Source organism: Opisthorchis viverrini (genome assembly GCF_000715545.1).
Source record: "Opisthorchis viverrini unplaced genomic scaffold opera_v5_12, whole genome shotgun sequence".
NCBI lineage: Eukaryota > Metazoa > Platyhelminthes > Trematoda > Opisthorchiida > Opisthorchiidae > Opisthorchis > Opisthorchis viverrini.
Window position 1 is genome coordinate 3695182 of NW_008751668.1, and position 24787 is coordinate 3719968.

Sequence of the window (24787 nt, forward strand, 5' to 3'; positions counted from 1 at the left end):
GTACTCCAGGGGAAAGAGATCAAGCATCGCGAGACGCGTTTCGTAGTCCACGGATTTGGGGCCGGCAACCATTCTCGTAGTGGCTCGCTGGACACGCTCAATGAGGGTGACGTCTTTCGTGCGTCCTGAGTAGACAACTTGGTTTGCGTACTTCAGGAGCGGTCTGACGTAGGCCCCATAGAGTAATTGGAAGTCCATGGGAGTAATACGGGAGAGGGTGCGTCGGATCACCCGTAAAATGGCGAATGCCTTTTGGGCCGATTTCTCATGGTGCAGTGAGGAAAAATAGTAAGCCCTCCATTGTTACCCCTGACCAGTCTTCTCACCTACAGGTTACGTAGCACAATACAATATCATATTTCAATTTCAGGGCAGGTGTCACATTGTCCAGGGGTTTCCCATCAAATTTCTGACTGAACCGCAATAAGCCTGGAGTATTAGATTCCAGCCAACACATTTACAATGCCCGCAAGCTCATGGGTTAACTTTTAGCTAAATAGGTTACAAAATTCCAACAATAGCCCCACCCTCAGTTGTTTCCATATACCATTTTCGAAGCTCCACGTTCTCGCGCCGTTAACTTGCAGCAAAAGTACATTTACTCAACGGTAGATTCAATTGAGATCTAGTTTTTATGGCATCTGCACCTACGCCCAGGCCTTTGCCCAATTTTTGTGGCATACGCCTGTCTCCGACCATAAGTCTGTTGGTGACCCAGAACTTCTAGATCATCAAAACCAGGCCCGAAATAATGCAGGCAGCTTGTTAGTATGCTTATTACTCGACGCTGAAGGCTGTCTTCTTACCCTAGGCCATGATAGCAGGACGCCTATGACACCTCGATACCAATGTTGGAAATCAGGTGATAAATGACTGGGGATAAATTGTCCCTGAAACCGCAGCTCAGCGAGTTACCACAAGTGTTCAGCAGCAGGGTAATTAACATAGCTTTTTAGTCGATGTTTCTCAGGTGTTTCACCAAATATTACTCACTGATTCTCCCAGCACGTACGCGATTCAGCTTAACCAGTCTCTGGACTTGGCCGGGGAAAGCCACGCGGCCTTCAAGATGAAACCCGGCCACCAACTGCCTATTGCTTTTTGAGTTCGCAACGGCGTTTGGGAGGAAGTTTGCCAGGCATGAAACGTTCGACGATCACTTTTATCAGTTTCGGGTTAAGATCCTTTCCAATTGTTACCCTCAAACTAAAACCCACTACACCGGTTCGAATTGCAACAACCGCACACAAATCTGCAGGCCGAAACTTCTCTTCTTCACCATGCAATAACATACCGCTAAAATTTCAACCTAAACTCCACAGAAGTTGTTTGAAAAATCCGTGTCGAGCTGTTGGGAGTAAGGTGATCTAGGATAGCTCTCTTTAGAATGCGTTCCATCAGCTTGCATGACACGCTACTGAGGCTAATACGCCTGTAGCTGTCAGGCGATTGTTAGTCACCAGTTTTGTACATTTGCGCGACAATCACTCCATTCCAAGCAGAGGGAAAGCGACCTTCGTCAAGCGACTGACAAAACACCAGGTAAAAACGATTTGCCAGTGTAAACGACGTTTCTTGCAGGATGCCGGGATGGACCTCGTTGGGCCCCAACACGCGAAATGGGCTGACCTTGTGTAAAAGTTGAGGAATGTCCTCCACCGTGAAGACAAAGTCGATTAGAGGCTGTTCGTCGTTACGCCTTGACAAGAGTGGATGAAAAGGGACCAGAAAATATCGTGAGGATAGATGCCAAAAACGATTCGGGCATCTGGGACTCCTCAAAACTTAGCCTTCTCACTGCACCATGAGAAATCGGCCCAAAAGGCATTCGCCATTTTACGGGTGATCCGACGCACCCTCTCCCGTATTACTCCCATGGACTTCCAATTACTCTATGGGGCCTACGTCAGACCGCTCCTGAAGTACGCAAACCAAGTTGTCTACTCAGGACGCACGAAAGACGTCACCCTCATTGAGCGTGTCCAGCGAGCCACTACGAGAATGGTTGCCGGCCCCAAATCCGTGGACTACGAAACGCGTCTCGCGATGCTTGATCTCTTTCCCCTGGAGTACCGTCGCCTCCGAGGGGACCTAATTCTTATTTATGCCCTTTTTGAACAAAGCTTGGCAAACAGGTTTTTCACCGTTGACCCAGCAAACGCAAGACAGGGACGTAGTAGGAAAATTTTCAAGCTCAGAGCACACACGTTCATTAGACAAAATGTTTTCTCATTTCGGGTAGTAGCTGCGTGGAATGACCTTCATCCGACTGTTGTCCACGCTCCTTCTAGAACCCAGTTTAAAGCACTATTGGACATTTATTTATGCGAACCTCCGCGCTGGCGAGCATACTGCCCCGCGCTGAGAACATAAAGAGCAGCGCTACACCCTTTGCACTTGTGCCTTTCAGGTGAACGACAGCCACTAACCGGCAAGAACAAAAGCGATTCAGGAAACTTGGGCAATAGCCTCGATCCTTTGTATCAATCCGTGAATCCGTGAATCCGTGAGCCGTTGTCACTCTTGAGTTCCACGTGCCTTTTTCTCAAGTGGAACGCGGATGACTTGTTTAAGTGGCGACATCGCAGTAGTTCAACAGCGCTTTTCTCTTTTTCCGGGCGAGGTATAGAATTATGGCCCCCCCTTTGTGTGTTTAATTGGGGAATTGCTGCTTTACAACGGTTTCGCATTTTACGAAATATCAATATATCTTCGGTGTGTCTTATAGTCGAGATTTCCGAAAAATAGTTAAGACCCCTTTTTCAGAAGACGCCGAACCCTTTTAATGGCTCAGCCTGCTGCGTGCTGGTTTTTTTTAACGAACATCGCGTCAACCGCGTTAGCTTTCTGAACAGTTGTTCTTTATAAGTATTGGACTGGTTTATGAAGGATGCGCGTTTTAGAGAAGTCTGCATAGCATAAGATTTTTTATCCACGTTTTGGTTTCGGGATTTCTGGCCCCATGGCATGTGAAATCAAAGGTCAGCACACAGCGGTCGCTATGTTTCAGTGGAGCGATGATTGTTACCTGGTGTCTTTCGTTGGTGACGGCCAAATCCAGGAGGGTGGTAGTTAGCCTGCGCGGTATCATGTCAAACGACGTGTTGATTCGAAGCGCTTTGTTGAACGACTTTGGTCAGCGCAACTGCCAAAGTCCACTTGGTCCGACGCGCTGGATCTTCATAAAGGAGGTCTTTGGAGCGTTGATGTGAAATCAAAGGCACACAGCGGTCGCTATGTTTCAGTGGAGCGATGATTGTTACCTGGTGTCTTTCGTTGGTGACGGCCAAATCCAGGAGGGTGGTAGTTAGCCTGCGCGGTATCATGTCAAACGACGTGTTGATTCGAAGCGCTTTGTTGAACGACTTTGGTCAGCGCAACTGCCAAAGTCCACTTGGTCCGACGCGCTGGATCTTCATAAAGGAGGTCTTTGGAGCGTTGATGTCGCCTACCAGCTGGAGATGAGTGGAATAATGGCTGGAGAAGAGTTGCCCAAGAGTTCGTATGAGGAATATGCCATCTTCAGGAGGACTCGGGGTGACGCGGCAGACCACACCGATAAGGGAAGATAGAACATGCGCAGCGGGATTGGGATCCACAGTGCATCGCAAAAAGATGCAGGAGTGGCATCAGAGAGGACAGTCGGGATGGGCACGGCCGCGTTCAAGCACGAAACAACCTCACCAGCCCTCCCTCGTTTTGAATCAGTTGGAAAAATAAAGTAGCCGTCTATCGAGATCTCCGCATCAAAGACATCTGGTGTGAGCCAGGTCACTGCGAGTGCGATTATGGACGGCTGTCCAAGATAAACTGACTTGAAAAGGCTGACCTAGTTTGTGACAAGCATTTCAATACCATCTCCGCTACTCCAGAGGGTGAGTAGCCGAGAATTCAATTCAAGGTAATTCAAAGTAATTCAAGGTTTAATGGTCTTAAAAGCAGTTAACTTTACAACGACCATAGGGTGAACGTAAATATACAAAGGGACGCAAAAATATGCGTAGTGTTTGCTGAGCATCACACAGAGTTAAACAGTTCCAGATTCGGTTTGGACACAAGATATACCCCTGAATTGTTCTTGAAAATGGTCAAACTCGGCGAATGTACAACATTGGGAGGTAGAAAGTTCCAAACGAAACATGCACGGACCGCAAAAAAGTTCCGTCGACAGTTCACCTTTGAGTGTGGTACCGCGAGAAAAAATGTCATGCCTCCTGCCTGTTCGTGGGCGACGTCGGACAAAAAGGTCTTCCAGCGGATGATTAGGTGTCTTTAGTATATTATGTTAGAATTAGGTCTCCCCTGATGCGCCGATAGTAGAAGTCAAATAGGCCGAGACTGGTAATCCAGTCTTCGTATGGTTTATTTCGCAATCCGATTACCAGCTTCGTGGCTCGATGATATATTCGCTGTAGAAGAATTATGTCTTTTTGAAGCCATGGTGACCAAGCTTGTATAGCGTACTCCATGGTTGATCGGATGTAGGTATTGATTACTTGGGGCAGTGTCAGTCGAGTGCAACGACCAAAAATCCGTTTTAGGAGCGACAGGACTTGTGAGGTCCTCCTGTAGACGGCTGTGCATTGCAAGGAGTTTTTTTAAACAGCTGCTAACCCACACGCCCAGATCTTTTTCTTCACTAGTCCAAGAAAGTGGTTGTGGACTCAACGTATAGGGCATCTTACATTTTTGGAGTTTAAACGGTAGTCTGTTTTTCAGTGATCAATCATAAAGTGTATCGAGATCTTTTAGTAATCGGTGACTGTCTTCAATGGTGCCAATGCTTGACTATATCTTGATATCGTCCGCGAATAAAGTGATTTTACTGCTCACGAGCTCAGGTATATCGTTTACGCATGAGAAAACTAAAGTAGCCCCAGGAAAGGGGCCTTGGGGTTCTCCACTTGTAGCTGCAATTGGCCTGGACAGAGCGCCGTCAACACATACACGCACGTCTCGGCCAGCCAAATAGAGTTATGTAACAGGAGAGGTTAGCACATTCATTAGTTGTACGTCGGGTTTGATTCCAAGACTCCAAAGAAGCCTCTGTGGCATACCTGTCAACTTCTGGTCTTGGTGGTTTCGAGGGCAACTTTTAATCTGCAGGGTTTTGCTTCCCATGGGAGCCCGTTTTTGCGGGCCTCCAGCCTTTAGGAGACGGAGTTTTTCCGCGTGGGCAAACATTTCGACCAGTGTCATCAGTAACTCATTCAATACCGCCTTTTCGGCTACCAGATCTGGCGTTGATTAAAAGATTTGGGGCAAGCTTGCCTCTGTATGGTTTCCTGGGTGTATTGGCGCAGTTCGATCGGAAGGCGTCTCTGTGAGGTCCCGAGGGTTGGGTGGCGGCACCTACAAGTAGTTCTTTTTGGCGGAGCTCCCATGAGGCTCGTTTTCGTCGAGGACTGCGCCTTGAAGCCAGCCAGCAGTTTCCTGATTTGGCGAATCGTGCGTGGCCCATTTGGCTGCAGTCGCATTTCTTTTGCGTTTGTGTGTACACCGGAGTCGCCCTGCGATCGGCGTGGCTAACTGGGTGTACGAGGTATTTCCTGGTTCACTGTGGTCGCGGTTGGGTTTTTTGCCCGTCGCGTTCTGGGGCGAAGACTGCGTCCACAATCTCAGAGGCCGCTTTTGACGGAGTGGAGCTAGAGATTGAAAGTTTTACATTCTCAGTGGTTGTACGGTTCTTGCAGCATTCCCTGATGTCGAGGTCAACGCATGGGGTTGATTTGTTGATGGGCTTTGCCGCTTGTCCTTGCACATTTGGTCCAATCGAGCTCAGAGTTTGTGACTGGGCTATAGAGTTTACTGCCATACATATGTCGTATGTTACGGAAAGAAGCGTTGATTGCCCTGCGTACTTAGGTCGTTGCGTCCATGTGAGTCTTGTCCCCTTCAGAGAATCACTATCTTTGGTAGTCGGGGTGTCTGCGGTGACTGAGCCAAGATGGCTGCCCAAAGTTGCGGCCATCTACGCGGGCGTGCTTTCTGGAGCACAAGGTGCTTTAACTATACTCGGTTTGGCCATGTCTATGGTCGACCAAACTGGCGCCAAGCGGAAGCCTGTTTCGCGCCTCTCCCCTAGAACAGCTCTAGCTCAGCTTTTGCGCCCGTCGAGGGCGATCCTCAGATATACGTCTGATCGTTGGGTAGGTATTTTGAATGCTGACAGCCCGCCCCAAGTTCTTCTGCACGGTAGATGCAGAGGACAGGGTGGCTAGAAGCACAAATGTTTACCTGCTTCCACTCTGGCCTGACCATTTTGCGTGAAGCGATTCTTGGCCAGGCTTTGTGAGGATACCACTAAGGAGCGACTTTGTCAGCATCGTTGGCGTGATTTTTCGGGAGAATGAACCCTAGATGATCAGTCACGTGGATGTTATGTTAGAGTGGGAAAATCCATCAAATGACACATGTACTCTGTAAATAGATTGAAGAGTGAAAGAATACCTTCACAAATTTGCACGAGAGAAAAACGAAGCCAATTCAGAACATACCGCTGCCGACAGGTCTAATTGTAAAATGTTTTCGATTACTGAATTCTAGTAAGCTGTACTATCCCTACTTTCAACTTCCTTTTCCTATGTTATGATGGCTTTCTGGTCTAACTACGACCGGTCTTACTATGCATGTGTTGCGGTCACAAAATATAGTCGAGCTTAGCAGGTTTACCGGCAGGGTTCTCCATAAGCTATTCCTGTTCGCAACATGCGCACACGAACACACATTTATATGCAATTCTAAAAAATGAGCTGACATAAGACAGCAATGTGTAGAGATGTAGAAACTGAGATGAAATTTGGTTTTGGCGCGATGCTCCGGTTACAGAGCTTATTTTGGACTGAGGGTAATTTGTTTTACGGGACGCCTACTGATCGCTCTGGCGCTCTTTCAACCTCGCTGAAGTTGCCGACCTTGCCATGCGTTACCTCGCCGCGTATATGCTCTGTCAACTGGGTGGGAAGGAACGGCCAACCGCTGCGGATATTCAAAACGTTCTCTCTTCCGTTGGCATTGAACATGAATCTGAACGGATCAGCAAGGTAAGCAGTGGGTTCAACACTACTCAGCCTTTCAACGTAGCTGTTATCCGAGCTTGAAGGAAAAGATATCACCAAGTTAATAGCAGAAGGTCGCATGAAGATGGCATCAGTCCCAATGGGTGGAGGAGGTGCACCTGCTGTTGCTACCACGGCTGCCCCAGCAACAGCTGCAGCTGGCGCTCCTGCCGCTGAAGCTCCCAAAAAGGAAGCCCCGAAGGAAGAGAAAAAGGAGGAATCAGAGTCAGAGGATGATATGGGATTCGGACTGTTTGACTAAACGCCTCCTGTACAATACATTTTGACGGTAAACGTTTCTTCTTCCGTCATAGGATTTGGAATGAGGGCTTGGTTTGGGTGAGTCGTTCTGGGGATTTCAACTCCCGGAGCCGTACTGTCTGCGGGCAGGCAGGCCATCGAAGCATAGGTGCATCCAGAGTGTCATCACGAATCTGGTGTGCCTCATGATTTACTGGTTCGTGCACTAAGCTTCTGGCTGTCTGGTTAAACTTACTACGGAGGTTGCGGGTCCCTGGTTGATTTCTCGCTGGCCGTTAATACCATTCAAGCGTTCATGCCGTAAACCCTCGGTCGATGTAGGACGCCCGAGTTGGGTAATCAGGCTGCTTCGATGCGGCCTTTGTGTAGATGTATCGAGATGTCCGGGATGAATGTACTGATGACGCTTTACGAAATGACTGGCAAGAAAAACGAAGCGCAGGTTGGTTTCCAGATTTACGGACTATTTTCTTCTCATAATGTTAACTCGCGCTGCATGGAGTACTGCGCTGCATTACCTTATTGAGAAGCACATCCCATATACTTAACTGGGAGCATTAGCGTGGTCCAGGTTATCTAACAACAGTGGTCTGGCCGGGTGTCACTGCTTGGAGCAGTAGTTGAAACGCGCCTAACTACCGGTCGTGTTCCTCTAACTCCAAGTCATGAAGGATGTGATAATTCTGGCCCTCCACATCTGTGGTTACATTGAATGCACTCCTTAAAATACTCAAATCGCTCCATTGGCCCGTTGCGCCATAATCGTTGCCGTTTGTCAAGCATAGTTGTGTGCTTCGTTCAGGAAAGGGAACTGGTTCGGCATCCTGCAAAGACTCAATAGCCAATTTCCCTGAGAGGAAGTGTCCGGGGGCGCACGATCTCAAACTCGTTCCGGCGGCTTCCGTTCAAAGTTCCAGGTAGTCAACTTCAGGATTGGTTGTTGTAACCCAAGTCTGAAGCTCCTGTATTTTGTAACTCCCGGACGACATGTTTGGTTTGCTTTGGAAGCGTCTCGGATAGGCACTATCCGGGCACTGCTAGCCGTCATATCTGATTCACCGCCTGCCCCGGAAACCGTGCTGCTCCGTGTCACTCTTGATCGTACCCAGCTGGGTTTTCAACTGTTTCTGGGCGACAACGCCATCCTTTACATGGTTCTGGGGTCTGGTGGTTGCGGCATCGTTCCTGAGTAAGTTAACTGTAGGCACCGTCGAAAAACCGGCTGGTAGGGCTCCTATTTCACAGGCATTAATTGGGACTGGCAGATGTTTTCGTTGAATAGTAGGATTTTCGTACCGTCGGCTGAGTGAAGGTTTACCGGATACAACGGTGAAACCAGGGTACTTGAAGTCTGCTGGATTATTTTGCCTCGTATGTTGGGTGGTCGTATCCACGCAAGTGAATAAAATGATATTCTATCCATTGATTTCTAGTGTTATCAAGTGAGTCTAGTTACTCAGCACGCCTTGGAGATCCTCACCCGACAGAACTATATGTCTGGCGTATCACAAACCAACTGTCTAGGTTTGGAAACTTAATGATGCCATAGCATCCTTCGATGGTCGTTCGAGTTCGAAGTTGAATCGCACCGGCAAAAGTGGCGGTCATGTACACCAGACTCAATGTCGAAATGTGCGGCCTCGATGTAGCCCTGGTTCCGATTGGTAATGGGCATTGAAGTTTGATGGGTGTGGAGGGAGTGTGCGAGCAGGTCGGTGAGTGAAGAACTGCTTCACCCGAAGTGACCAAGTCTCGCAGCCGTGAAACAATACAGTCTGTATCATAGTCCACATACGTTCTTTGAGAGCCAGTGAAATTCTCTTTTGTGCTACAAGGGAAAATGTAATTCTATCCTTTGCGTCTAGATGGACGCAAATGAGTCAGAAAACCATCGACTAGGGAGTTCACTTCTATCATCAAACCGAGAGAGAGAGAAAGTTCGTCAGGACCAGAATCTATGTGGCGTTTGCGGGAGAATAGGCATTCGTATATCCCACAAGCCTTTGGAAGTTTCTTGTTGGCTGTTCAGAACCCCATGGCAGGTCCGGAATCTCACCGAGCAGTTGCAGTTGAATTGTTGAAAGTCTATAGGCCAACGTTCCAGATGTTTTTCAAAGTCGAGGAAATCATTTTTATCATTGATTGTATCGTTCGCTATAAGCCTTTTCGGCCTGTCGCCTTGTCATTTTTAACAGTTTTAGCTTCCTCCATCTCATCTTTCTGGGCTCACAAAGACCCGTTCCGCGCATATACTCTTTTCACGTGACGTTCGGCAGTTCGCCAAACTCCATTGTACTCTCGACTATCTATCCAAGCTTCGAGCAGTCTTATGGTTTTGCTTAGATATGATTTGTGTTGCGCCGTTCGACAAGCAGAACGCCCGGCAATTTGCAGGGTTGCGGATAGTACTTTCTAAGAAGAGTCAACATAAGGTGTAGCGTCTGAATGGGACTTCACTAGGTTTACTTCACACAAGTTTCTGAGAGCTTTTCAATGGCCAGATGAGGTATGCGCATCTTGCGCGACTCTGAAAGGTGCAAAGGTGTAGCAGCGGACAGGCGTGTGATCGGAATCAACATGCATCCCAGAATGAGTGACGACAGCAATAGACCTACGCCACCACTAGCTAATGGCGGTGTGGTCTATCTGTGTTGGTGATTGGCTCGTTCGCAGGGGGGTGCCGAGTGGCCTCAATTCTTTTGGAAATTAGTGCCGCACAGAAATTTCGTGGCCAGATCGTGTCTGCGGCAGGCATTCGCCTTTACCCATGACTATTCTAAAACGATCACCCAATTGACCCTGAGAAGCATTAAATCTGCTTGCATACTCATGTCCATGTCGACCAGCCCGTCCTAATAAACTACTCGAAGCTTCGCAAACGAGGACACTCATTGTATGATGGAGCAGCGTAAATGAACTTGCTGGTTAGGGTCAATCTCCACAGCACCATTTGGATACTGGTACCTTTCCGGCTCCACGCATTGTAAGGATGGCTTTCATACTATTGCAAATTCGGATTTTTTCTCCATTCTTTTTCTGAATGGCTTAGACGAGATATCTGAAGGCTTCATGTGTAGAATCTTGGCTTTACTGGTGCTCTAGGGTCTGTTACTTGAGTTGAAACGGCCTTGGTCATGATAGTACCAATCTCCGAGCACGAGTACTAATCGAGTACAAGACTAAGGCTGCCAACGTTTTTATCGGGGAAGACAACCTCTTCAGTGCTATCTTGGTCGAATACTGCGGGTGGTATCTCAGCTAGGGGACTTGTGTCAGTACCCAGCCAGTCGCATCTTAGAACAAGGCAGGATAGGGGACACCTTTGTTATGCCACGATGCATAGAATGTAGTCGTCGGACCTTGGTGGGCTCATCTGCTTGAGTGATGATCCGTCATTCAGCAATGTGTTCCGTGGGGCATCGTGATATGCTAAAATTATGAATGCGTGACGGTGTGCATGACGCAGCCCCGTGCTGTTAGAATTAAGGCTGGAGACTCACGGAATACGTCTATCTGGTAAGCTCCAAAAAGACGGAATAATTAGTGAATTTCTGAAGAATATCGTCAACGTCATGAGGAGTGATGTTCCGGTAGTCGTAGCGAGACTGATATCCGATCAACGGGACCCTTGATCGAGACTAGTGTGTGTGTATCTTTCAGTTACAACTTGTCGCGGGTCCTTGCGTAAACGCTTGTGCGGCCTAGACTGTCGTAAATGAGAGCTTGAAGTTCGACAACTCACACGACACTAATTTTCGATAGAGTCCAACCACGTAAAAATATAATTTCAAATAACGTGGTCCAGTAGCGGCACAGCCGTCGCTGTTGACCATGATCTTGGGGAACAGGGTATTTGTATGGTAATTGAAAACGATTGCCGAGTATTATCCGTCGAGCTGAGCCGCTGGCGGTCCAATGGTTCAAATTGGAGTATTTTTTCACCTAATAATTGAGCTAAACCCTACACACAGACGCCATCATCTTTTCTTTGCCTACCGTAGAGAGTAGTAATGGAACTGGGTTACTGCAGCCTAAAGGACTTATCCTCATCTCCAAGTAGAGTGGGACAGTTAATGAACCTGCTTATGCAGCTCTTGATGCTTGCGTTGAAGGTTCGGTACAGATATCTTTTCCAAAGGAGACTTTTTGAATGGTTGGAGCCCTCGATCGATAAATGACGGCCTGATGATATAACTGAGTACCCGACTGCCTTGCTGCTAATGTCGTGAGCGCCTGTCTCGCTGTTTCCTGTTGGCAAGGATCTGACGATTTTCAGCGCAAAAGTGGAGAAGCCGCTCTCCAGTATCTGCATAGTGAACGTCGACTTCGAATTAGCCCCCCAACTGTTCTGGGATTGGTAATTGATCAACTGGCTGTTGATCTGTTCGCTGAGCTTGGCAATTGATTTGCAAACGTTTCGTCACCATTCGAGGAGACATCTTCAGTGCGCTGTTGGTTGGGGTTAGTCGTCCAGACTAAATGTTCATATCATCTGCCAGGATAACACATCGGTCTACGGTGTGTTTATAGTTTTAGGTAATCGTCCCACTCTCCCAACTCAATGTAAAGCAGCTTAACAGCTTTACTTTTCCTCCCCTCGCCGTAATATATGGGCTATACATAGACTACATGACGTGCTTGGGAAAGCGACCCATTTCGACTGCACTATAGTCGTTTGATAGCTTGTAACCTCTAGGATATGGAAGAACTTTCACCTGTAGAAGGTGATGTGTATATCTTGAAGCATTTTGTGGTCTTGGACACTCCAATACAAAACGACCACCTTTGTTATGCGCCTTACATGCTCTAGAGTACGGCGAGCAGCTAACGTGGTATTTAACACGATATCTGTTTTGCAAACCTACATCAGCCGTACGATTTATTTGAGATGGCTCAGTGTTTAAAGCGCGGATTTACTGACCGGAAGGTCTGTGGTTCGAAACCGACCTCCGCCTCACGACTTCCCCTTTCTAGGCTTGGGCGACCTGGCAACATCCAGCCTTCGTGCTTCCTTCGGACGGTATGGCAGTTAGGCGCCAAAAGGGTGTTACAGTTAAGCGATCTTGAGAATGTAAAACTCCATAAATTGTAGGGCTTTGTCTTCAAGGGCCAGGTAGACATTTAGTGCAATGTTCAAACTTTTCACTGAAGTATTTTTGTCGCAGCTCCTATCCACATCCAGCCTTCGTGCTTCCCTCGGACGGTATGGCAGTTAGGCGCCAAAAGGGTGTTACAGTTAAGCGATCTTGAGAATGTAAAACTCCATAAATTGTAGGGCTTTGTCTTCAAGGGCCAGGTAGACATTTAGTGCAATGTTCAAACTTTTCACTGAAGTATTTTTGTCGCAGCTCCTATCCGTGTTGAATACAGGTGGTTGTTCTGTCCATGTGCCAGTTCTTCGACTTACTGAGTGCCGCAACAACGTGACTAACAGTCGGCTTCCAGTTGTGATGCACACTCAGGTTTCTGGTTTCTTGGGAAACAGGTAGCAAAATCGTGAACTCGGGGGAGATTGGTTGGATTGTCCAAAGTCAGAAAATCCTGTTGGACTATGATCAAAGACCAGAATTGTGGACTTCTAAGGAGTGGCATCTTTCCGCACAGGTTGTTTTGAGGGCTAGCGCTTTTGTGGCTAATTGGGTAATTTATTTCACTGATTCTCCAAATGTGAAAGGTTTCGTTACAAGGAGCGCCCCTTTACGAGCGGACCACTCTGCTCATTGAAACGCCGGGCGGCTTGACACCTAAAGCATGGATGATGAAACGGAATGGGATTTGTTTCACTATAGAAGAAGTTCAAAGGCACTGCTGCTTTACTTTCCCACCTTGCCTTATGTATAAAATAAGGTGATCTGGCGAGGTCGATACTGTGGCGTTTCATTTACGCCGCTGGTGAAATACTGTACACAACCCCAGACAAGGGAGCGATTTGTGTTAATTAAAAAGAGTTTCAAGGTAGCCCAATTCTCATTATACTGTTAATGTGCAGAAACCATCGCCGCATGGCGCGGTTGTATATTTTGGTGAAGCAGTGAAGCCAACCGATTTCGTCACCCTGATTTTCGGTTTCCGGATCTACCTGACCAAATCCGTCTGAACAGGATAGGTCCAGGGTGGTCTAATGGCACTTTCCTGAAACCAACAGGTAAGCTGCAGGTCGCACTGAGCAGCTTCCCACCTGGACCATGTTATTTTGCGTGCGCTGCTTCGAACTCGTCGTTTGCCTCATTCCTTTTCCTCACGTCAGTCGGTAATTTCTCTTGCGGTGTTCCACCGACACTGTCTCGAATAAATGGATATAGTTACCACTTTTTACGGGTGCATGACAGCCCACCGTTTCATTGTTTTTTGCCTCAGTCATTTAGCCTAAATTTCAAGCCATCTAAATTTGTTCAGAACGGGGCATTTGTATTTAACGTTTCGCCACTAACCGTGGTCAGTTCGTGCTTGACCTCATTTCTCCTCATAATTTTAGGCATTGTGTCCCTGAAGACTCGTAATATGGCTTTGAACAAATATATGCACCCTAGAAATTTCTACCGGACGAAGAAACCAAACTTCAAGGAACTCGCACAGAAGTATGACTTTTTTCAAGAAGTCGCAATCTCAGACGAGCACGGACGTGTCTCACTAGATTTTAAAATCCCTGCTCATCTCAGTGCATTGTCCAAGGCACTACTATTGGAAGACTTCAACTTGAATGTCGAGTTTCCCCTGGATCGCCTCGTGCCAACTGTGCCATTACGCTTAAACTACATTCTTTGGTTAGAGGATGTAATAAAGAGTGAGTCCATTCTGCTTCGTTTTCATTTATTTCTAGGTTTTACGAAACCTACCGACCAAGTGGTCATCTTGGATATTGGCGTAGGCGCTTCTTGTATATATCCACTGCTGGGTGCCAAGTGCAATGGCTGGAGATTTGTGGGCACAGAAATTGATGCACGGAACATGTCTGTTGCCTGCTCGAATGTTCAACGAAATTCGTTGCAAAATCTAGTCAAACGTACGTCCGTTTTCCCCACAAAGTTTCGCCAGTTTCACATGACGCTTTTTTCAACCGCATAACAATAATTTTTTATGTACAACACATCGTTGGTAGTTCAGTTGTTGTTGTCCAGTTGATGGTCGGTTGTTCGCTTAAAAATTGCTCAGCCTGTTGAAAAGTCGTGCACCACTGGTTGTCATCCGGAAAGCATAACTGTGCCTTTCTCACCTAAAAGCCTCGAAATTACACAAAGTGGACGTAGTACTGTTTCGGATACATCCGTGTATTAGGGAGGGTATGCTTGATTGTCTCATATCTGCATTCACACCGTAATCACTTTAAAAACGTAATAAAGTCAATTTTAACGTGTTCGGGTAACATTTCGTGTGACATGGTGCTGTCCACCGCTTTGGGGGCTCAGTCATCGGGACACTCAACGGATGCGCTGTATGTGCATACACGTGTATGCTTGTTGTTCCTGCACCTCAAAGTGTTAGTCTCTGCGTTCATCACATTCAGCTTGGTTGGTTCGTGACGTACGTGGTAGCGTGGTGAAGTGCAGGACTGACTGTCATTGTCACCAAGGTATGGTCAGAGCTCCGAGTAAACGAGTTAGGTGATTGAGAGGTGGACAAACGTAAGATGTTCACCTCACGTAAGTCCGATATTCTCGCTCACTAGAGCTACAGCGATCACGGCTGTTAAGCGCCAGTATGTATTACCGGTGCGCTCTTTGGTTATCTGTTGCTTTAAACATACTACATTTTGCTTGTGGAAATCGATTCTCTCAACTTTGAGACATCCCAACGGCAAGTCGGAAGTAACATTAGTAGCTCATTCAGTGGAGTTAATTCCTTTGTTCTGTTCACGGGAAGGGGATGATTAGTCTGATCAACAGGAGTGATTTTCGTTTTTTTTGGTAGGGTTGCGGACAGCCTTTTTGCTTTTTCAAAGTCGTAAACCTCCTGCCTCCAAGTTTGGATCCGTATGAGTTTAAGTTCACGAAAGTACTTTTTCGCCTCGTCCATCTCAGATGTTTGTGGTCGCACCGGCGTGACACTCGTGGACCAGACATCGAGAACCTGAGTGGATGAACGCACGCCATATTTTTTCTTTCGAGAGGCTTTTTTTCCGGCGGACACTGTTTTCAGGAATGTCTCATGTATATTAGATGGGTTTCAGGTGCCTCAAAACTGCAGTTACCTTATGCGTCCATGAAAATTCGGGTTCACTTGGTGTTCTAAATTGCTGAAATATACTTTTGTTGATGCTTACGAGCAAAACAATGTCACGTAGTGGCTGTTATTTTTTCTTCTGGAATCACAAGGTTAAGTTTTCATCCCCATTCTTTTCGTATGTAGCTAGAGTCAAGGTTGTTTCCGATGACTTATTGTGAGACCTATAGGGTGCTCCCAAAATCCATGCATATTGTCATACTGACCTCATCCTTCCTCCATTTGCACATCTTAGTAATTCAAATCAAGGATGGTGCGTCGTCACTAGATGCAGTTTTTTCACATGGCACGCCGCCGGAATCGTACCTGACAGCAGTGATGGCCAATCCACCGTTTTTCTGCGGGACATCAGATGCCGTTGGCACCACTACAAACAGGTCTATCACGCGACCCGCATCCAAGACAGTTTCATCAGCGGCTCGGCACGAATGTCAAACACAAGGTGGTGAGGTTCTTTTTGGCATGCGTTTAGCTCGGGACAGTGTGAAGTATGCCACCCGTGTGGGGTATGTCGTTTTAGAAATGTTTGGTTCGGTTCACTTTTTTCCGTGTTTACGAAATTCGACCCACGAATTTCTTGACTGAAGCGATGTCATTCATCGTCGTAACGCTTTTATTTATCTACCCTTTGATGGTCGCGGCAAGGGCTTGGTCATTCATATGATTTTGAATGTAACCTTGAGAACTAGATTAGGGGGCCTTCTTTCTCTGACAATTGACAGTTTCCTGGTTACTTTCTCCGTCCTTTAGATGGAGACTGTTCCGGTCAAATTGATATCATTGGGTATAGAAATACTCGATTACTTTATTGGAAAAGACGGCTGCGATGGGGTCATTTCGTGTACTTTGCCGCCTCCTAAGGAGTTCAAAAAATGTCATGAAAAATCGTTCAGCTGTAGCACCCTTTCGGAGCCTAACTGCCACGTCACCCGAAGGTTGCACGAGGGCTGGGATACTGCCTCTTGGGGTTGCCCAAGACTAGATAAGGGAGTCGAGAGGCAGTGGTCGGGTTCGAACCACGGACCTTCCGGTCAGTCAATTCGCGCTCTAACCACTTGGTCCGTATATCGTCATTCCTGTATAACGCTATCCGACTAACAAAACCTTGGTGTTCTGTAAGTAATGGTTAGGTCACTCCGAGTTTTAACCGTGGTTTACGTAAGTTAGCGTGATGCGTCTTTTGATAAACCGAAACCCTCAATGGAAACTTTGTGTTGGATGTCAGACCAGTGGTTCGTTATTCGTGAAGTATCAAACTTATCGAGGAAGAAAGTTCCAGTACAGCGGTGACATAAATTTTCCTGTGCAAAATATCGTGTTTATGTATGCGTTTTGCACCATCAAAGTGTAAAATATTACTTCAAGATTTCCCATCCTTTTGTGCGTCTAGAACTTGGGAAATAGGAACTTAAATTTGGTGATCGGTTCGTAAAAAAATCGTTCAGCCTTAGCATTCTTTCGGTGCCTAACTGCCATGCCACCCGAAGGTTGCACGAGGGCTGGGATACTGCCAGGTTGCCCAAGACCAGATAAGGGAATCGAGAGGCAGAGGTCGCGTTCGAACCACGGACCCTCTGGTCAGTAAACTCGCGCTCTGACCACTTGGGCCATCTCGTCCATCTCGGTTCACTCATCCTAGGAGCTATGAAGAGCCCGATTGTACCATAACAGATGAATTCAGTGTTCGCGCACTCGAGGCGCTATCGAAGTTCACCAATTTGCGTCTTTTGTAGCGTCAGAGACGGATTTTGTTGAAGCCAAAGGGTCATGCACACAATAGTGGCCTTACTTTAGTTTTGCGGAACGTGGACCGAGGACCTTAAACATTTTCGAACGTTTCATCCTGGTTTCTGTGTAACATAGTAGGCCATTGCATGCAAACAAAATAGTGGTACGTATGCGGGTTCGCGTTACAACAACAACAGCAACAGATAACCCATTGGCCCGTGGTGTTTGGGGTTGTTTTCCGTTCCAAACTGTTGGTTACAGGTTGGGGGGGGGGGGGCTATGATCTAGCAAAGTGAAATAAGAGCGCTGCAGTCAAACTGAGTGCTATAAGGTCTTCACTTTTTTCTGACTCGAGCCCACGTGATCCCCATTCTATGTGGCTGAAAATAGGACGTAGCAAGCAACCCAACCATCCCAATGAACGCGTATTGTCACTTCTCATCAGCCGAACCGCCTATGTAAACTTTGCGCTGAACTCATGTTGGTTTTTGTTCGGAAAGGACACTGGCTCAATCTCGCCAATGGCGCCTTACTCCAAAGTGTTTTCCAACAACGTAGACATCTTATTCTTCATCATTTTCCCTAAGGACGGCAGACTTCTTTGCACCAAGTGCCTAAGTCCCTTTTTTCCCACTTTTTACTGAAGTTGTATCGCAGTCAAACTCCAGTGTGCATCACTGCTGTATTGCAGCGTCCCTGGTCTTGTATCCCGTTTTCCCTAAGGACGGCAGACTTTCTTTGCACCAGTGCCTAAGTCCCTTTTTTCCCACTTTTTACTGAAGTTGTATCGCAGTCAAACTCCAGTGTGCATCACTGCTGTATTGCAGCGTCCCTGGTCTTGTATCCCTTTTAACAATTGGAATTCGCCCGCCTGTTAGGTATGGTGGTTACTCAGGTAAACCGACTCCAAGATTCTAATGAATGTCTTTTTGTTTATCACAATTTGAGTTGTCCAACTGGGCCTGCTGGACGGGGGCACGACTTATTTACCGTAGCAGTGACCAGTTGGGAACTTTGTGGACTATGTCCGGGGTCTTGAGAATAGGATGCCACACTAACATCTGCTTTAGGTCAAGTGAACCCACACGAAGAACTTGTTAAGTTTGGTTTTGATATTCGTCCTAATTTTGTGTATCCATCTAACTTTGCGACCTACTGTTGTTTCGAATAGTTCAGGCCTTACAGATATCTACCATTGAATATGTACAAAGGTCATAGATTTCTGTCACTGAATTTCTTAGAAGTTAACAGCTGTTCCGCTTACAACCGTTTACGATCTAGAAAAGCCAAACGAGTTCGGAGTCATCATAGGTGATCGTGTAGGCAAGTCACTGGCCTACTAACAGTTGCGATTGTTGTGCACATCCACATGACCGCATTAGATAGAAAATCGTTACACGTCCGCTGTTCGAATAGCCATCTAAGGAGATTACGAATTGGGAGCACGCAGCGCTCCCAAAGGTCCCTCCTGCCTGGCGTTGCCCTAAGGGCACGTCAGCTACGGAACGTTTTCGAATGCGGCTAACGTTCACGCTTCCTCGTCAGCTAATCTCATGCAGACCTATCCTCAAACGTCGCAATTGCAGATGATGAAAAAGTACTCCAAGCTTGAGTATTCTCATTCATAATAAGTAGGTTCATAAAGGAAACTACTCACAAGGTTGCTGAAAACTCTTTCACAGCCCACGACCGGTTTCGCCCCTCTTGGGGTTCATCAGGTAGGCGCAGTCTTCGAGTTTCCGTTAACCTTATGTTCTACTTGAACCCTAACTGGACTGTTTTTGAGAAATACGCTCATTTGCAAATCAATTTGGTTTTCACAAAAAACTCAACTAAATCTCTACAACTGAATGTGCTGCACACAGGCCGCTTCATGTTTCAGTTGGTACGATATTCGAGATATCGCAGTATATTTTCATAAAGGAAGCTACTCACAAGGTTGCTCAGAACTCTTCGACAGCCCACGGCCGGTTTCACCTCAAGAAGGGCGATATCTCGAATATCGTGCCAACTGAAACATGAGGCGGCCTGTGTGCAGCACATTCAGTCGTAGAATATCTTAAACGAGAGATTCAGTTGAGTCTCCTGTGAAAACCAAATTGGTTTGCAAACGGGTTTATAAGTTGGTTCACTTCCTCATTTTCTTAGCTCTTAGTGACACTAGTGAAGTGCTAAGAAGATTACATTCAAACTTTATCATAGATTCATAAGACCCTTGTCTACAAAAAAAATAGAATGGGGATAGAATCATTATCCTGGTTTGACTGAATGGCATCGGGTTCAATCATTTTTGACGTTGTGGTTGAGTCTTTAGGTCAGGGAATGCGTTATTCTGATGCTCCATACGCACACCTTATTTCTCTTTGTCTCATCTGTTTCTAGTGTATTCACCGTGATGCTTGGCAAGAAAAGCAGTGTTGTTCCGTTGAAGCGAATCCTAAAAAAACTGAATATCCCACGCATATCTGTTTATGAACTTTGCCAAGGACGGATAATGAGGTGGGGACTGGCGTGGACCTTCCAGCCCAATGTTGAGTTCCCTGTAAGTTTCTTTACATAGCCACGCGTGTTCACGTTGTTTCTTTAAATAGTCAGGTTGTTATCCTTAAAGAGATTCACGCGGGGTCTGTTAGAAACCACAGAAAGGCGTACTTCCAGTCGATTGTACCTAAATTTGCTAATGCCACCGTCATTGCCAGCTATTGTTCAGCTAAACCAAGCCACATTTGTGTGTATCCTCTTTCCAATACTGGCTTACTCTTCCACTCCATAATCAAATCGGATTTCTTTCCGTATCCCAGACATCTGAATTTCGTCGGCTTCGAAAGCTGGAACGACCTCCGCTGAAATTCGAACTCCCACCCAAACTGTCTTGTCTCCCACACTATACAGTTGATGCCCTTCTTGATTGGCTTCGGAACGAATTCAGGCAGTTAAAGGTTTGTCATTATTCTTGTGTACTTTATCTCCCTACAATAAGATTCCACTATTCTTAAGCGTCCGTATTTCCTTCGCTGTTTGCAGATATTGTTGCTACCTTCAAGGTGTTGTCAATACTTAAACGTTAATTAATAACACCTGTGTGTCAGTTAACTCTGAACAGAGATCCCAAGTGCTGGGCGAGATGGCCCGAGTGGTTAGAGCGCGAATTTACTGACCGTAAGGTTCGTGGTTCGAACCCGACCTCTGCCACTCGACTTCCCCTGTCTAGGCTTGGGCAACCTGGCAGTATCCCAGCCCTCGTGCTTCCTTCTGTTAGCATGGCAGTTGGGCACCGAAAGGGTGCTGCAGCTGAACGATTACTTAATTAATTAAGTGCTGGGAGCGTATGGGATTTTGCTTAACGCTGGAAATTCATATGGGAATGCATATCAAAATGTTTGATCATAGCAATCAAACAAATCCTTGCCGGCTAATGCAGAACAACTATGCGAACCGAGGGCTGTCCGAAGGCTGAAATACCTGCAGTGTATCTGAACCTAGATAGATGCGTCGGTGCTGGCACTAACTTTTCATAACCGTAGATTGTACGTGGTATACTGCATGGGGGGGTGGGTGAAACTCAAAGTTCAAAAGCCTATCCACAAGCCCGTGGATGAGTGGAACGTGTCGCCGTGTATGCTCCAACCCACAACCTGCAGTACCAGGAGACTGTATTCGCCCGATCTCTGCCGATTCTCCGTCTGTCTTCCGTCTCTGCACTCCAGAGATTAAGGCACGAACTTACTGGCCGGAAGATCTGTGGTTCAAACCCAACTTCAACATCTCGACTGCTACTGTCCAGGCTTGGGCACCCTGGTAGAATCACAGCCCTCATGCTTCCTTCGGTTGAGATGGGTAATACATACCTTCTGTATCTATCCGTCTGTCCATTGACCAATCCACTATGGCAATTGTATGTGTCGTAGTGAAAGATTTAAGGGATAAACAGACTGAAGTTTTTTGGTAAACAAGTGAAGGAATGACTCAATATCGTAAACCATTCTCTAACCGTTGAATTATTTGTGTAGACCGTTGATAAATCATGTTTATCTGCGTGAGCTCAGATTACCAAGCCAGCAGACCATACCCAATTTTGTTCATTTTATTACTGATTTCCTACTTTTGCAGATGAGGGTTCTGGATCAAAAGAATCGAGCCGAAATCGGTGGTTTCCACTTGTCTATATGTGCATTTGAAAATACTTGGACTCATAACCGGCGAAAACGTCGTGAGGCCGAACGCTTGTCTAAGTCGCAACAGATAAACTCTTCTGGGATAGAACCTGCGAACAATGAGTCCTCAAATCGATCTGAACAAGCTGGTTCGAATGAGTCTCATTCTCCGGAGAAACTCCTATCTTTCAAGCGTCCATTGGATCCAGATTTCATAGAGCCGGATACCAATAAAGAGATGATGACTAACAACAATCCTGTCGTTGACGGGGATTTCGCTTCAGAAGTCAAGCGAAGACGACTTGCCGAAGTATGCGAAGAGGGCGATGCTTGGGTAGAGGATGACATCGCTCAGGTTACTATGAATTCTGAACACCCGTCTATACCAGTTCGACCCAGCCCTGCTCCTCCAATCATCCAAGCAGACGTATTCGTCGAACAAAGCATCACAGACTCGTCATCCATCAATGAATGTGGAACTGGAGGTGGAACTGTTGATGAGGATGATGATGAATGTCTACTTTCGTCCGATCCTTCTGGACCTTTGGTGATCAAAATTGTGTTTACCGGTGGCTCTTGCCGGGAAGCTGCTAACCAGATTATGTGTTACCTAAAAAATCGCCTCCGATAGGGTTTCGTTTTTATCACATGTAAATACACACTTTTTTAATATTACACTTGTAAACGAACTGACCTTTGATCATTTTAACCAACAATAGGTTTGTCCTCAGCTATTTTGTAGCAGTCTTAATTTGTTGGCCGTCTCAACCCAATGTTTATACCACATATTCCAATGAAAGTGAAAAGTAATGGAGTGGCAGGTGCTAATTGCACGGATGAAGCTCATTTCATTATTGGAAGTGATTCAGATTCGGTAGACGCCTATGTTCCGATTGATTCACCACTATGTCTCGACAGGCATCAGCTTCCGGACTGAGAATATCAGTGGTATTTTGTTGATCGAACCTCCTGGTAATTCTTCTGTAGTAGAAAAATGTTCGAAGAAAACTCTACCTCCATCGGTTGTGGCTCTTGTCGAGAAACCCTGGAGGTTCAAAAGTCGGATAACCCAAGTGCATTTTATTTAGGGTGTCGCTGGAGATCTCTATCTTTCGGGTGCGAATTTGATCGAATTTTGGTTCTTTCTGACCGAATTTAAACATGAAAGCAATGTTGACGATTTTGTCACCAGTGGCCGACTCCCTAGAATTCGTTTGATTGGTCAGTTGCTTAAGCTATCCTGTTTAAATTTCTTGACCTCATTCGCACGCACGTGGCATTGGTCAGGCCTTGGGTAATATCGAGTCTTAAGCATTTTGGGGTACACTAGTAGTGCAAATATGATAAATCGATCCCATTATGAGCGCGAGGATTAGACTATCAGCTTCGGATGTTCTCACCCTTTGGACAACCTGACAATGAGGAAACAATCACCAAGCGTTTACCAAGTGAACTAGCAAATAAATTGTGTTGACATGGATGAAGTATTTTACCGGGTTTCTGGCGCCCCAGTCGTCCACAGTGCTGCAGACAATAGTCCGCTATGATCTCTGTGGTACACTGTGTGCTCCGCAATGTTCCTCTAACGCTACCGTTTCCGACGATGACATCCCACAAGTGTGTGCTGGCATCTTTTTTGAACGATTCATGGGTCACTTTGTTGATCAAGGCACATCTCCGGTCAATACATCTACGGTCAATCCACTCCGAGGGGCATTCGCCAGTCCATATTTGTCAGTATTTAGCTTCGGGATAGTCCTTCTTGTACCCTTCATTTGCTGTTTATTCTTTTAATTTTGAATTGCCTAAACAAGGTTCCTTCTTGTGGTTCGTGAAACACTTGCAAAACAAGCAAAACAAACTCTGTGTCTGTTCAATGGGTACACTGATCAAACTTCATCAGCCAAACCAATGACAACAGTGATTAGGGTTCCCCTAAAAAGCTCAAAGCTTCGGGTTTCGAAACGCATGTCGGAGTCATTAGGATTGCGAACTTCCTGTTGTTCGCCATCCCAACAACGTGGTGGATGTCGCCCAGGACCTGCGTTTCCAAAATGATTGGGGTTTCCATTACTCACGCAGAGAAAGAATTCGATGGTTTTCGTAAGGACCTTAAAATACGAACAACTACACCCTGAAAAAATAGTACTGGCGCGTGAAAAAAAACAGTCAATTTTGGATTGGATGGGTAAGTGTTAGTCCAAATAATTGACTACTACAAGAATCTTGGAGTTGCGAGCGCTCTAGATTCCAGTTCCCAGTACAAAACGAAGAGGGCAGTTCTGCATGGCACTCGGAACTGAAGAAACTAGGAGCGACTGGCTGGGATAGAAGAGCACCGATTACAGTGAGAAACAACAGGCCGCATCTTAGTGATTAGTGACTAGATGATCCCCCGCGCCAAGTGTGACAAAGATAATTCATGGTGTAGATTAAGAGCACTTGATAGGCAGAAGAGAATCTCTGAGAACGGGACAGACCCGAATTCCGGAGACCCAAATCACATCAGTGAGACGACCAAGATTTCAAGTAAATTGTAAACTATGAAGGGAATAGGCCAGAGATTGCCTGTTGAGAAAGAGATCGACCCACAGAATGTGCCTGAAAGTGAAACAGCGAAGGAAGGGATATATGGCAATTAACAGGTGAATGGGATTGCATTTTACAAAGCATACCTGAATGGCAGCAAATTCGGGGTTCAGGGAAGAGTGATCTGAAGGTGAAAGCAGATAAATGAGGGATAGGTCGTTAGGAGCAGTAAAAACTGGATTTGCGGAAGCGACAAACCTCCGGTAGCAGCAACAGAAGATGGAATAGGGAAAACAGAATGAGGAATGGGGCGGGGCTTCATTGATCGCGCAGTGGAACAAACATTCCTGGGCGAACTTGCAAAGATCAGTTCGTTAAGAAGTTTAATCCAGTTGGCAAACCGAAGGTGCAGATCGTACATGAATAGTCTGATGAGATGACCTTCGTGCCATACTCCATCGAAAGCTCATAAAACGTCCAGGTGAACCCGGTCGGTTTCACTAAAGGGTTCCAAGACAGGTGATCCAAACTGAGGAAAACGCACCAATGGAACTAGTAGATTTTTGGTGCATTGATTCTTAACGGTGGTCACTCATAGGGGTCATTCACCCATGGTTACAACGGAGCGACTGCAGAAACTTAATTCAGAGGAGATTGGATGAAATCGGGGGATAATTTTCCATGTGAAAAATGATCGACCTCGTTGAATAGGGAGTACATGTTAAATTTTTTGGAAAAGCACGCACCACCAGTGGAGATGGGAGGCGAGCAACTGTAAGAACGTGCCATGGAGTGCAAAATTGTTGCAGTACTGTCCGAACCACAAAGTTTTGACAA

The 24787-nt window shown here is 46.3% G+C and overlaps 4 protein-coding genes across 4 annotated transcripts in view; 3 read left to right on the plus strand and 1 right to left on the minus strand.

The window, feature by feature from the left end:
- The window catches only part of T265_01185 (hypothetical protein), a gene marked incomplete at both ends in the record, with an annotated part of 11195 nt that extends 9903 nt beyond the window's left edge, over positions 1-1292 (minus strand). The window contains one exon of the mRNA XM_009165146.1: positions 1218-1292. Within this exon, the coding sequence (XP_009163410.1) occupies positions 1218-1292 (75 nt within the window). The remainder of the gene's footprint in view (positions 1-1217) is intronic.
- The window catches only part of T265_01186 (hypothetical protein), a gene marked incomplete at both ends in the record, with an annotated part of 11844 nt that extends 10206 nt beyond the window's left edge, over positions 1-1638 (plus strand). Inside the window, one exon of the mRNA XM_009165147.1 lies at positions 1446-1638. Coding sequence (XP_009163411.1) covers positions 1446-1638 — 193 coding nt within the window. The remainder of the gene's footprint in view (positions 1-1445) is intronic.
- Positions 1639-6920: 5282 nt separating this feature from the next.
- Positions 6921-7320, plus strand: T265_01187 (hypothetical protein; the record flags this gene model as incomplete). The annotated part of the gene is made up of 2 exons (XM_009165148.1): positions 6921-7043; positions 7084-7320. 2 exons carry the CDS (start codon positions 6921-6923, stop codon positions 7318-7320), a joined length of 360 nt encoding a protein of 119 aa, XP_009163412.1.
- Positions 7321-7688: 368 nt separating this feature from the next.
- Positions 7689-22110, plus strand: T265_01188 (hypothetical protein; the record flags this gene model as incomplete). Its single annotated transcript, XM_009165149.1, has 6 exons — positions 7689-7761; positions 13795-14322; positions 15775-16045; positions 19650-19809; positions 20069-20206; positions 21378-22110. 6 exons carry the CDS (start codon positions 7689-7691, stop codon positions 22050-22052), a joined length of 1845 nt encoding a protein of 614 aa, XP_009163413.1.
- Between the last annotated feature and the right edge of the window lie 2677 nt (positions 22111-24787).